At 35.4% G+C, this 13,726-nt stretch overlaps 1 protein-coding gene across 1 annotated transcript; it reads left to right on the forward strand.

Moving 5' to 3' along the window:
* Positions 1–410: 410 nt before the first annotated feature.
* LOC103330782 (uncharacterized) lies at positions 411–1,445 on the forward strand. The gene has a single exon (XM_008233391.2). It carries the CDS (start codon positions 411–413, stop codon positions 1,443–1,445), a length of 1,035 nt encoding a protein of 344 aa, XP_008231613.2.
* Positions 1,446–13,726: the final 12,281 nt, after the last annotated feature.

Raw genomic sequence — 13,726 nt, forward strand, 5'->3', positions numbered from 1 at the left:
TCGTATGTAATATTCTTGGTTTCCATGCATGGTGTAACTTATTACCAAGTATATTGTCCCTGTTCAAATCCAGTATAAAGCTACTTAAAAGTCGATGCACTGATTGCCACCTATATGAAAACTTAGTATAGAAGGTTGACAAGTATATATGAATAAATTAGACGAAATTACATGGTACTTGCAAATTATGGTGAGAATGATATAATTATTGTGGGGGCAAGCTTGGCCATGAAGCCAAATCTCAGGAAAAGCCTACTCATCACTTTAATCCTTTGCTATTAAAGTGCATATTACAATAACAAAATGAGATTTCTTTCCAAAAATGAACGATAAGGCATTAACTCAAACCCTTAATAAAAAGGAGTTGATGTCCCAAAATCTTTTCATCAAACCCAAAATTTCTATGCTAGATGGCAGAAGAATCCAGAGTAGAACGTCTGAGCTCTACTTCTGAGACTTCTAACATCTCAGCCGCCTCGGATGGCCCACCACCAACACAAAAAGATGGTCCTGAAAATCTTGATCAAAAAATAAAGATGAAATTGAAAGAGAAAATTGTCATCGATGATTCTGATGACGATGATACTCAACAACTCCCAAAACAACCACCGCCACAACCAGTCGTCAGATCATCGTCGTCGCCATCACCAAGTTCTCGACTCCGACTTGATCTGAAGCTTTGCAACGACAACTCTGCTCGCGGGTCAGGGTCGACGTCGAGGCTTGAACTCAGCCTGTTCAACACTTCGAACCCGGGTTCTTCCAACCCAGGCTCATCAAATCCTGTCTCAAGGTACTCTCAACCCAACGAGACCACAGATGAGAACCCACGTGGCAGTGATGACAAAAGATCCCAACCTAGGGTTTTCACATGCAACTTTTGCAAGAGGGAATTCTCTACTTCCCAAGCATTGGGAGGGCATCAAAACGCTCACAAACAAGAGCGCGCCTTAGCCAAAAGGCGGCAAGGAGGACTTGAAAATATGGGAGGTGTCTTGGGACATTCACCCTTTTCTTATTACAACCCATATTCAAGTTTCTCATCACCCTCTCTCTATGGATCTTTCAATAGATCTCTTGGGGTTAGGATGGATTCCATGATTCACAAGCCTTCTTATCCATGGTCCTCAACCCCAGGCTTTGGGCGGTTTGGCCATGGTTCTGGGGCATGGTCATCTAGGGCAGGAAGCCTCCTGAACTTCCAATCCACTATTGATAGGCTCAACCTGGAGGGCCTTCATGCTAATGCTCCCACTGGAATATTAGGGCTTCCAGGAACTAGTAGCGCTCCAAGGTTTGATCAGGAAATCGGTGCTGTTCGCAACTTTGGTGGTTCGAGTTCGAATTTTGGAATCAACAGGCCAGTCCTTGGTGATCTTATCCGCCGCGAACCTCCAACATCTGATACCGATGCTGCTGGCCTAGATCTGTCTCTTAAGCTTTAGGTTTATCATTGTTTGCTGTTGTTGTTTTTTATATTTTAATTCATGTAGTACACAGTGCGTGATTTGAGTTTGATTAGATCTTAGGTTTTTGTTGTTGTTTGTATTTCCATCCACAGATCTTTTGTATTGTTATGAAAATGTTGAATAAAAATAGTCGATGTGTTTGTACATGTATTTGATTGGGTTTTAATATTTTTTTTTTCCAAATTAATTCAACATCTGGCTTATAACCCTTCCTTTGGTGTTTGATGTGTGTGCTATTTAGGAAGAAGCAGGCATGACAAACTATGATTTGAATAGAGCATGGGTGTGTGTGTCAGTTTTGATTGCACTCAAAATCACATCTTTATTGCAAAATTATTATGTTAGTATAAACCTCTCATAAACTTGATATTTCAAAATTCAAACTAATGGCCTGGATTCATTTGACCACGGACAAATTTATGGCTTTCAATTAAAGCTGATCGTTCCTTCATTAAAATTTTAATTACAAAAGATCATTTTAGGCATGCATGGTTAGTTTGGGTTTCAAAGAGAAATTGATAGTCGGGTGTATATTCTTTCGTGTATATCTCTCTCCACACGTAACTCATCATGTGAGGAGAGAGATAGACACAAAGTGGTATATTATGTTGCAATAAGTTTTAGCCAAGTTTTGAGGGGATTAAACTTCCTCTTTTTTCCTTTGTTATGCTTCATTTCATGGGGGTAAGACATTAATGAAATATGAACTGGTGGATTTGCGAGACCTCTTTTCTTTGACCAATTAATTAACTTTCTTCCTTTTTCTCTAAATAAGGTTAATTAACCTTCTAAGAGAATTGAACTGACTGTGAAACGAACACGTGGACTTCGGTACGGAGGCAAGGTTGACATGTTTAATTGTGAGTGTCTGATGCATTGCATCTTGCATATGGAATAAGTTGGTCCATGGCTAGCACTTTGTTGTTATTCCCTAATCATTCTTTTTTTTTAATGAACAATATATATGGTAAACTTATTCAAAATGACATTTGAAATTAGGGATAATCCTAAATCACTGCAAACAAGGTAATTAATCATCATCATCTCCATCCAAGAGGTCAATCAGATCCAAACTCTTTGAAATGCTCGAAGTCAACTCTTTGTGTTGAATCTATTCGCCATTCCCTGATTTTAGAGCAGAAAATAAAATAAAATAAAAAAATCCAGATTCACAAAGAAATTTAAACATCAATTGGCGTAAATGGTAGTTTAAACTCAAAATGCAAAGTTTTTTCTCACTTAATTGCTAACAACTCTAACTGAGTTGTGGCCAGAAATCTGTCCCCTAATAGGAAATCCGCTGGCTCTTAATTAATTTACAACTAGCCAAGCCTTTCCCGCATATGTTTAAATTATTGTTTCACTTGTTTCCTTTTCTTTTTTTCTACGTAGTCTCAGCGGGATCAAACCGAATGTAGTTCGATAAGTTGAAATTAGAAATTTACTTGGAGTGAGTTTCTTCAGTTAATAAATAACTTTGGGAATGAAAATTTAACTGGGCGTATTTGAGGAGCCTAAACATGTGATGATGGACTCGTCAACTTTGCCCATTTGTTATTGGGGTTTTTATTTTGTAGACAAAAAAGATCCAATGCCTCATGGTGGACCGATGCTCCTTCCTATGTCCGGGACGGGCCGGCCCAGCACGGCACGAGCCCAGCCCATTAAATAGGCACGGCACGGCATGAGCACGAATATTAATGGGCGCTAGAAAAGTCATCTGCAATCAATTTTGGAAACATCTAATGTCATTATTTATATTTTTTTAATCATAAATATATATTTGATGTATTTCATTTTAGGGAACTTGGGTCCTTATCATATCAACTACAAATTAATTAAACAATATTGGACTTGATATCTAATCAGTACATATGACATATATGCTTCTCTTATAATCAAAGCAAGACATTATTTCACATATAAAATAATAAGTTGTTTAAAGATGAAAAGTTGAAGTGGACCTTGTAGAGTTTGACAATTTTCATATTGTTTGGATGTTTGATTTATTAATGTTTTCAAATAGTTCATCATTTCTTGTCTCTAATTATATTTTTAATGTTTATAATTTGAATTATCTAGCAAATTAAATGGATTGGTTCTTGGGCATGTGGCATGAGCAAACTCGTTCAATATGGACATGGGCTTATCAATAATTTTACTAAATGGGCGAGAGAGATTAAAGCACGAGTGGGAACATTTCTCCCCTTAATAGCTCTCGCTAGAAAAGTATCTTCAATCAATTTTGGAAACATCAAAACATCAACGGGGCATTGCGACATTTTATTTTTCACCAGTTAAGTTTGAGCAAAAATATACAAACTCGTTCAAGATTTATGCATTTCTCCCATTAAGAGCGATAAGGGTGGGCCCAAGAAGAAGAAATGCGTTCCAACAGGCCTTTTTGGCCCGGGCTGGGTGTGGGCTCTATCAGCCTGGGTTGGCCCTCAGGCAAAATCAACTCTTAGCTGAGTTTGCTGATGTCGTGATGACATTAGCAACCAAAAAAAATTAAAAAAATCTTTAAAAAAAATTTCAGAATTTTTTAAAAATAAATACTTAGTCATATTTTTCACTTCCCACACCAAAACTCTATAAAAATTCATCTCCTCATATCTCATGTGAATTGTGATTGTCATGGCAATGGATGGAAACACCACAAGCCTTTTGCAAGGGTTGCTACTATTCACATAAATAGTAATAGCCATTGCCTCCCCTTGCTCTTTGCCATGGAAAATGGATGGAAGTGCTTTAAGAGAAGGCTCATTTTCTAGAACATGGCATGAGGCTGAATCTATTTTTTCATTCCTCTACTACCGACATTTGCAGCCTCAGATAAGTTGGTTTGGCATTATTCCAAGAAATATATTCTGTACATTCTGGTTATATATTTGGGACTCCATAATGATTGGTATACCAGGTTGCATGGCTCTCAGGAGGTACATTAAGCTGCATGGAACTCAAAGGCAGTGATCTCGCATATTGGGGGCCGGAGACAAATTCCCTTCCATGGGAATCAAAGAGTATCTCTGACCATTTTTCCTTAAAATGGTCATCTTCAGGAACCATTTTTTTAATTAACGGAGCATAGCATGGCAACATAGTATACATAAAAAGAAAAAAGAATTACACAAGTGAATAATTATAAGGCTTTTTTGTAACATCCCGACCCAAATTAATTATTATTTAATTAATTTGTGAAATCTCAATTTTTACCCTTAGGGGTAGGGTCATTATGGTCACTTTTTAATATGGAAGGTTTTTGGGGATTTGAGTGGCACTGTTGCGTAAAGCTAGTTGATATGAGTTTGTATACACGTAGTGGGCCCAAATTGAAGTTTTAACAAAGAAGTTACAGTCAACGAAAGTACAGTGGCACAATCGTAATTTTTTCAAAGTCTAATTTTTTTTAAAAACAACCACCTTCTTTCTCTCTCTCCTCCCCCGATTCTCTTTCCTCCCTCTCACGTCGTCGCGACAGCTGGATTTTCCGGCGCCATCCGGCCACCAAATCCGACGCCACAACCTCCAAAATCTTCCTTTCCTCCTCCTCTACACAACCCACCCAATTTCCAAAGCCGATTTCTAGCAGTGAAGAGACTGTAACGAGGGCCACAACATTTCCAGCAAGCAAAATTGTCGAACCATATATGGTTTCTCATCCTCTCAATGCGTTTTAGCTGTTTTAATGGTTGGTTTCGACCGATTTGATGCCATGCATGTGCTGATGGACTCGTCGACTATGCCCATTTGTTATTGGGTTTTTATTTTGTGGACAAAAGGCCCAATGCCTCATGGTGGACCATGCCTCCTTCCTATGCCTATATGCCTCTGGTGGTAGAAAAATATGTGCAATCGATTTTAGTGTTTTGTTTTTGTTTTTGTTTGTTTGTTTTGTTTTGTTTGTTTGTTTGTTTTGTTTTGTTTGTTTGTCTGGTTTTTTTGTTTTTTTGTTTTTTTTCTGATAGCAATTAATCAAAGCTGAGTCATATAGATGTGTTGTTATCATAAAAATTTGGTATATATTACTGTCAAAGATTCTTGACTAGTTAAATGGCATATGATATTTGTACCAATACTTAATACATAACCGTTACTAGTAAAAAGTTGGAAATGCTTCATTACGTAAGAGTAGCAAAAATAACCAAGATCTAATATGCTCTTACGAATAGGAAGCAAAATAAGACACAAACACAAACAATCAATTTAAAGGACATATTGAGTCAAATTAATTTTCAAAGAGCAAAGTGGGACTCGGAACATGATTTATGAAGTACTAAAGTAATTAAGCCTTCTAAATACCATATTCACAATTGCAGATCAACAATATTAAAAATATAAATAAAAAACTAGCACTTTTGTTTAGAGATATTTAGTCATATACCCATTCTTAGTACTAAAACTATAAATAAACCGTACACCATTTAACTTCTATAAACAAATCCAAAAAATGACAGCTGACCCTATTGAATTTAATTTTGATTATTAAATTACTTTAATACCCTATTGAGTGTTTTGGGTTTTTTTTTTTAATGATGTTTTAGGGTTGTGTTTGTTTTAAGAAATCAATGTCAGTTTTGTAATTTAAAAGAAGTTAAAAGTCTTTTTGTTGTGTTGTAGAATGAGCTTTGGGTGTGTTTCTAAAGTCCATTTCATATTGGGTTTTTTTTAATTTAAAAATAATTTGGGCTCCTATATTGGATACAATAGTGAATCTCACTTCTAATTATATGCTACTAGGAACGCGGGTTTTCTACATGGATTGAGGAGGAGCCATTATTGTTGATTTCTTTGCCTTTTGCAAATTAGAAGCTTATGGCTGATTCTTGTATTAGATGGCAAGTGGGAGGTGCTCTTTTTCCCTTGAAAGATTTTCCTCCTTTTTTGGGGTTTTTTTAATGCTTTTTTTCACAAAGGTCCAAGTTTGCACATATTTTTGCTTTCTCCTCAGTGTATTTTGTTGGTTGGTTAATGAATGAACTTTATCGATTTAAAAAAAAACCTCATCCTAAAGGGTTTTTTTTTGGGTGGTCAATCTCAGTTCATTCATGCCCCAAAGTTGTGGGGAGCGAAAAAAACTAGAGATTACAAGAGCTTAAAAGGCCAATACATAGGAACAAAGAACAGCAAGCATATGAGAGTTCAAACTAAAAACCAGTACAGTCTAGTGAAATGAATCTTCCCCATCATAAAGTCAAAATAAAATACAAAACAAAAGCAAACAAAACCACTGCAGCAAAGGGATTAGGGACCGCACCAACATAGCCACAAAAGAGGAGATACACTCCCCTCACACAAATCAGCACAACTGCACAAAGAGACCCACCAATTTGCAGCCGAGAAACAAATTTCCCGAAAGCACAAAAGTACATTGACACAAGAACATCCATCCAAGACTCACAATCTCCATGAAGACTGAATTCGCCTTCGTACCATAGAGAAAACAACAACCATTCAAACCATGGTATATCCCAAAAAACCAAAACCAAGAGTGGAAGGTGGTGGTGCAAACACTAGAGCAGGAGCTAGCAAGAGCTCTATACACTTTCCAGTTTATACGCTAAAATTCGCTTATAGAAGTTGTTGATGTAGCCTAATGGAGGGGCCAAATCTAGAATGAGGAGAAGGAAAGAAGAGGTGGGGATGTATAGGAGGAAGTAAATCTGTTTTAGGGGGTGTTCGGCGGTGAACGGGGGACACAAACACAGACAGCTACCACTAATAAGGAGCCACCAACTCCTAAAGGTTTTCCGTGTAGCAAATTAGAATTTATCTTAAAATCCAATTATCTATTTCTAAATTCAAAGTTAATTCCATATTAAAGTTAAAAGCAAGTCATGACATGTTTACTAATCCGTAATCGGATTAGGAGAAATTGAATTGAGGATGAATTGAATTGATGAGGAGTATGATTAAAGAGAATTAGATTCCGGATTCCTATTGAAGTTGTTTACTAAACCAGATGGATATATGAGAGTTAGATTCTGGATCCCTATTGTAGTTGTTTACTAAACAATATGGAATTAGGGTAGGAGTGGTTCTAATTACTAAAATGTCCTCGTTGTTGGGCTTAAAGTATATGGCAAATTTGGAATTTTAAAAAATTGTGTGAGGATATAATGGGTAAAAAAAAAAGAATTCCTAATTGGTTAGTTCTCCAGGAATCAAATACCACATCTTACCCAAGAATTGAATTCCTCCAAAATCAGGAATTCAATTTCTAATTTTGTGTGGGCCACACTTACTTTTTAATTCCTTGATGTGAAGTAAACATAGGAATCCTCCAAAATTGAAATTCAATTCATGATTCAAATTAAGATTCTTGATTAGTAAACACACAATCAATGCAATATTAGTCAATTAAGCCATGACCGTAAGCAAAAGTTAGAACCTACTCATAACCCTTAATAAAAAGAATAGTTATTTGGTAAGATCACATGGGAAGTGAAACATACTCGCAAATGAAAGTTTCATTAAAATCCGTACGGAATTCAATCAAAGTATATGTGGAATTTATGAAAGTCAAATAAAATTCATAGATTCCTAACTACATATACTTTAAAATCCATTAAAATATTTTGTAATACAAGTGAAAGTCTAAACTACAAGAGAGAGGGGGTTTCTATCACAACCCGATTCAAGAATAAGGAATATTCCTGAATCAAGGTGTGAGTCATACCATAGTTATAAGAATAAAATCCTACAACCATGATATGTTGAGAAACAGAGCCACAAATAAAAAAAATTTACTTAACAACATAGAATCGGAGTCGCAGTATCTCGTAGTTAAATACACACTAAGATTGACTACTTACAAATATTAATTACACAAATCAACAACAAAAGTCTAGTAGCTTGGTTGAAACCCACTTCCTCAAACTTTGCCTTGAATCCTGCACATTCTATTAGGGTATGAGCATTCTAATACCCAATATAGAGTACCATCAAACTCCTCAACATTAGCTATCATAGTTAATCAAAGTGTCATACATCAAACAACACAAGATATGTAAAGTATGCAACTAGACCAGATAAATATATTTGCATATGGGGTGATATCATGAACTCCTCCCTTCTAATCCCACTAATTATACCTTAGGGCAACAAGCATGCATATCCCATACCATATGTTTTACCATTGTGGCTCCGAATACCCTAAAATATGACCTAGTGCCCGTTAGTCTCTTAACCCATTTTTCTTTTGTTTACGAATTTCTCAACTTTCACTTTTCATTAGAGGCCCTGCTCCTATCACCTTAGTATATTCAAGCCATGCTCCCACCACCTCAATATATTCAAGCCCTGCTTTCATCACCTGAATATATTCCATATTTTTACTCAGATATATCTAAGGCATTTTCCCACTCCTTAGATATACCTTAAACGACACACACACCCCAAACACCACTGTATTTATGATGCATATGTAATACAGCGTAAACATCATTTATCTCTACGAAATAATAATACAGATTATAACACTAATATTTCAGGCTTAATTACATAAATAATAATATTCACCCAACATCAAATAATATTCACCGAGCGAAACAACAATAATTTTCATATTTATAGTATTATATATAAGCACCAAGACTAGCCCAATAATTAGGAAATCAAGAAACCCTATCTCGTGTCCAGCTAGCCAAAGTACCGAATTACCCTTCGAAAGTTCCCGGATTCATCAAATCTACACTTTTGATCCAAATCTTGAAAAAATTCAAGCTCAAATTATTATTGAGTAGTCTTCAATCTATTTCACATAAAACTAGTAAACCTCAACTTAACACCTCAACCTTACGCATTTCAAAGATTCTGTGTGAAAATGATGAAAATGACCATAGGACCAACTCGGGGTCCAAAGCGGCCAAATCTTGTCCAAAATAATCTAAAAAATTGTGTCATATGCCCTGTCAACATCGAAACAAGGCCAAAGACACCTGTTATCCAAAAGTTAGCATTTAGGTCTCATGGGCCCTACAACAACCAATACTTTAAACAAAATTTGCATCGACATACAACCTCGGTTGACTCAAAACATATACCGTCGGACTCGGATCGAGAAATCGAGGTGAATGGCCTAAAAATATGGCTTCAGAGGCTATCAGAACAGCCGCCGCGTGTCACTACTCTTGAGATACGCTAGTGGGCTTGGCTAATGTTATTGTTCATCTTCTCCAGAAATTCTGCAAATTTCCCATATTTGTTTCATACTAAAACCCAAACTTTGTGACCAATCAAAAGTTAATGAAATTGGGAACACCTGCAATGGTTTTAAAGCTTATTCCCTCTAGTTTCTAACCCAACAAACCACACACAAAACGGAACTAAAACGAAGGAGAAAACCAACTTCAAAGTTGGGCTCGTGGCTGGTTTTCTAAATAAAATATATTGTTGTCCAAACTTTGCACATATGTTTGATGTATCAAAATTCTATAACCTTCAACGAAACGAATTGTGTTTTGTTCCTACCAAGTTTACTTTAAAACCCAACAAATGGCTTCCTCAAACACTCAAAGGATTGGGAGAAAAAGAGAGTCAAAGTGAGGCTTGCGGACTGCAAATTTCCAAAAAATGGAATTTTCTAGATTTGGTTCTAAGTCGTTTTGAACCTTTCTATCACTATCATGTTGTTCTAAGTAGGGGTGGTTGCGGTTAGGTAACCGCGAATTTTTACTCAAACCGCAAACTGACCGACTATTTGCGATTTGGTGATTTTTGAAACCGCAAACCGACCGCAATGCGGCGGTAAATCGCAAAATGCGGTCGGTTACTGCGAATTAACGGTTTAAAACCGTAAGTTCTCAAGCATTCACAAAAATATAAATTCACAACCTAAATAAATAAATACAAAATCTCAATTTCTCAAGCATATATAAATTCGCAATCTCTTCAACTTCTCAAGCATTCACAACCTAAGAAAATTAAAGTTACAATTCCAAGCATTCCAATTAAAGTTAAACTTCTCAAGCATTCAAATTCCAAATCCTTTAAAGTTACAAACCAAAAGGAAAATACAAAGCAAAATGAATTAAAGTTACAACCAAAAAGAAAAATCCAATTCAAAGTTAATTAAAGTTACAAACTAAAAGGAAAATGCAATGCACCAATATTACAAACTAAAGTTACAAACTCAAGTGTTGGTGGTGAGTGGATTTGAAGAACCCCGTTGTATTGTTTGAGCACTAATGTTATCTACAAATAAAACAACATAGTTTAATACATTTTATTATAAGAAAAAGCATAAATAACATTAGCATAAATAAACTAATTACTTACAAGTTGTCATATATTTCATTTCCTTGTAGAATTCAACATCATCATCCGTGCAGCTATACTTTGCGGTTTGCAGTAACCGCAAGTTTTGAAAATCAAATACCGCAAATGCGGTTCGGTTTACCGCGATTGCGGTTTCATTGCGGTAAATTGGTTGGTTTTTGCGGTTTTTCGATTTTTCGGTTTAAAATGCCACCCCTAGTTCTAAGGCTTCTAAAACTCTTCTAAAGTTCATACTTATCATTATAACTCATGAAAAACTCCAAATGGAACCAAAATCATAAACATTCACACTTGAAAAATTGCTCTATCCACCCACCCCGAAATTAGATGTTCAAACTCTTCCAATTCAATTTCTCTATCACTCAAGTGACTCAAAATACTTTTTAAGGGATTAGAATCACACAAACGCAAAGTTAAAAATCAAAAATTCAAAATTTGACTCCCTTAGAGAGATTTTCCTCTTTTCCTTTGATTCTACCTTCTCTCCCTCACCCAACTTCCATCTCCTACCTCCCACAATATTATCTTAGCTTAAGGAATCATTACACTTAACCTAGACTAGTGATTCATCTCTAATAGTTGAACAACTCATCCTTAATTGAGATCAAAATCAGATTTTGAAAGAGAAGATAATATGGAAGGGGGGATGAATGAAGAGAAATTAAGGGTTTTGCCTACACATTGCAAAACTAAAGATTTCTTCTCTCTCTCTCTCTCTAAAAGAAATCCGATTCATCATTGGGGAAGATCCCTTAGGCTAGCTGAGTCATAAATTTAGACTAGGTGACTCATCATTGGATTTGAAAGCTTGAGGCCGAGGGAAAGAATGGGAGAAGAGTGGGATGCTACCCTCCACGTTTCAGATTCCCTTGTTTTTTTTTTGGCCTACACGGGTATTTTTGTAATTTTTCACACATAGGGGTATTTTGGTCATTTTGGCCCAAAATTCAGAAACGATTTCTGATGTGTTCGTTAAGTTGACTACTATCGTACTCGCTAAGAGTCATAATTGTCTCACCTCAATTTCTTAAATTTTCTTTAAAAAAATTCACAAAATGTTATGTAAGGACATATTAATCCAACTTGAAATTACACACTCAATCCTATAGTCTCAGTCCAAAATCACTTGATAAAATACTCATAATCATTCTTCACTATAATATTATTTTTCATTGCAAAATGAAAGTCCACCTTTAATTTTTCAGGGTATTACAGTTTCTCGTATATACACTACCAATGTGCCATGGGGATTCGAACATGAGACCATTGGTCTACAAATCAAAACCTTTTTCCACTAATTAAAATCTTAATTGAATACACTAGTTTATGCTTCCCCTATACACTTCATTATACATACTTTTGACCATATAGTTTCATTTTGCTTCATGTGGGAGTAACTTTTAAATCCACCAAAAACCAAGAATTTAGTATTTTTCTATTATGATTGAAAATTGTTATTTCAGAGTAGTGTCATTATACCCATACACTTGGAAAGTTGAAGAAACCTATACACAAAATATTGGCCAACTATTAAACTATGTTAGAAAGTAATGGACTTCAACAAAATATTGGCCAATAAGCAATTTCAGTTCACTTGGAATGATAGTGGAGTCCTAATGCGAGGAACTTGCATTATATTATTGGTCTTGTATTCATTGATCTTGCACCTCCAATTTGTCTTTGAGAGCTTAAACTTCCAATTTGCATGAATAGGTCTTGGAGTGGGTACACCTACCTCCATCGACACAAACCCTATTAAAGTTCGTATACTTAATCGTGAATTGATAATCCTAATCTGAAAAAATTTCGCGCGCCCTATGCTTTGGATGACAAAATTGCCCTCCATGTGAGGGGCACATGTTTACTCCGTTAAAGAAATTAACGATGTCCTTGAATTTCTACATCAAAATTGAAACACAGGGTTCAAACTACAAGGATCATGACTTTTGGCCTTTAATGGCCACTTGTTAAATTGGCTGCTTAATGGCCTATATATTTCTCATTATTAGTTGTAATTATCACCTATATTTTAAGGTGAGGAGTTGATGGAATTAATGAGAAGAAAATTATTCTGTAAGTTATTTTAGAAGGGTTCCTCCATGAACCCTAGTTAAAGAGGTCAGGTTTCTCCATAAGTCCCACAATTCCAGAGTTTTTCTCTTTTGTTTGTATCATTATGCTTCCCCTTACACATTATACATATTTTATGCTTTTGCTATGTGGACTTTTAAATCCACCAAGAAAGTGTGAAAATGTTTAGAAATGTCCCATATTGGAAAGTTGAGAAACCTAACAATGACTTATAAGTAAGGACTAAAATATCAATAATATCGATGAAATATCGAGGGCATTATTGAGGATATTTTGGAACATATCCATACACATATCGTATAAGTATTGATAATATCGAAAAATATTGATGTCGATAATTTCTCTCACACTTCAATAACATTCGGCCAAAATATCGAGATGATGAAGGCTGTGAAAAATTTGAAGAGTTATTTACATTAACACCCCATGAGGTTATGCTTTTCTTAGGTCTAAAAAATTACACGAATACCCACTGAGGTTTCAGTTTGTTTTAACAAAAAACCATTTCGTTGATTGTTTGTCTAAAAATTGATGGTTTCATTGAAAAAAAAATACTTATGAAAATGACAAAATTAAGCTCAATGAAGTATATGCAATCTAATCTCAAAGGCCAACTTTGTCATTTGTAGAGGTTTTGTTTTTTTTTTTTTTTTTTTTTTGTTTTTGTTTTTTTTTTTTTTTTTTTTTTGTGTGTGTATAAAATCATCAATCTTTGGATTAAAAATCAATGAAAAGGTGTTTTGTGAAAACAATTTAAAATCTCAAGGGGTGTTCTTGTAATTTCTAAAACTTCAAGGAGTTTTGTAAAAAAACTGAAAACCTTTAGGAGTGTTAGTGTAAATAAGTCAAATTTGAACCTTATCAGAACTCTATGTAGTACTAAGTCA

The sequence above is a fragment of the Prunus mume genome, linkage group LG5 (assembly GCF_029339155.1).
Source record: "Prunus mume cultivar Tortuosa linkage group LG5, ASM2933915v1, whole genome shotgun sequence".
Classification (NCBI taxonomy): Eukaryota; Viridiplantae; Streptophyta; class Magnoliopsida; order Rosales; family Rosaceae; genus Prunus; species Prunus mume.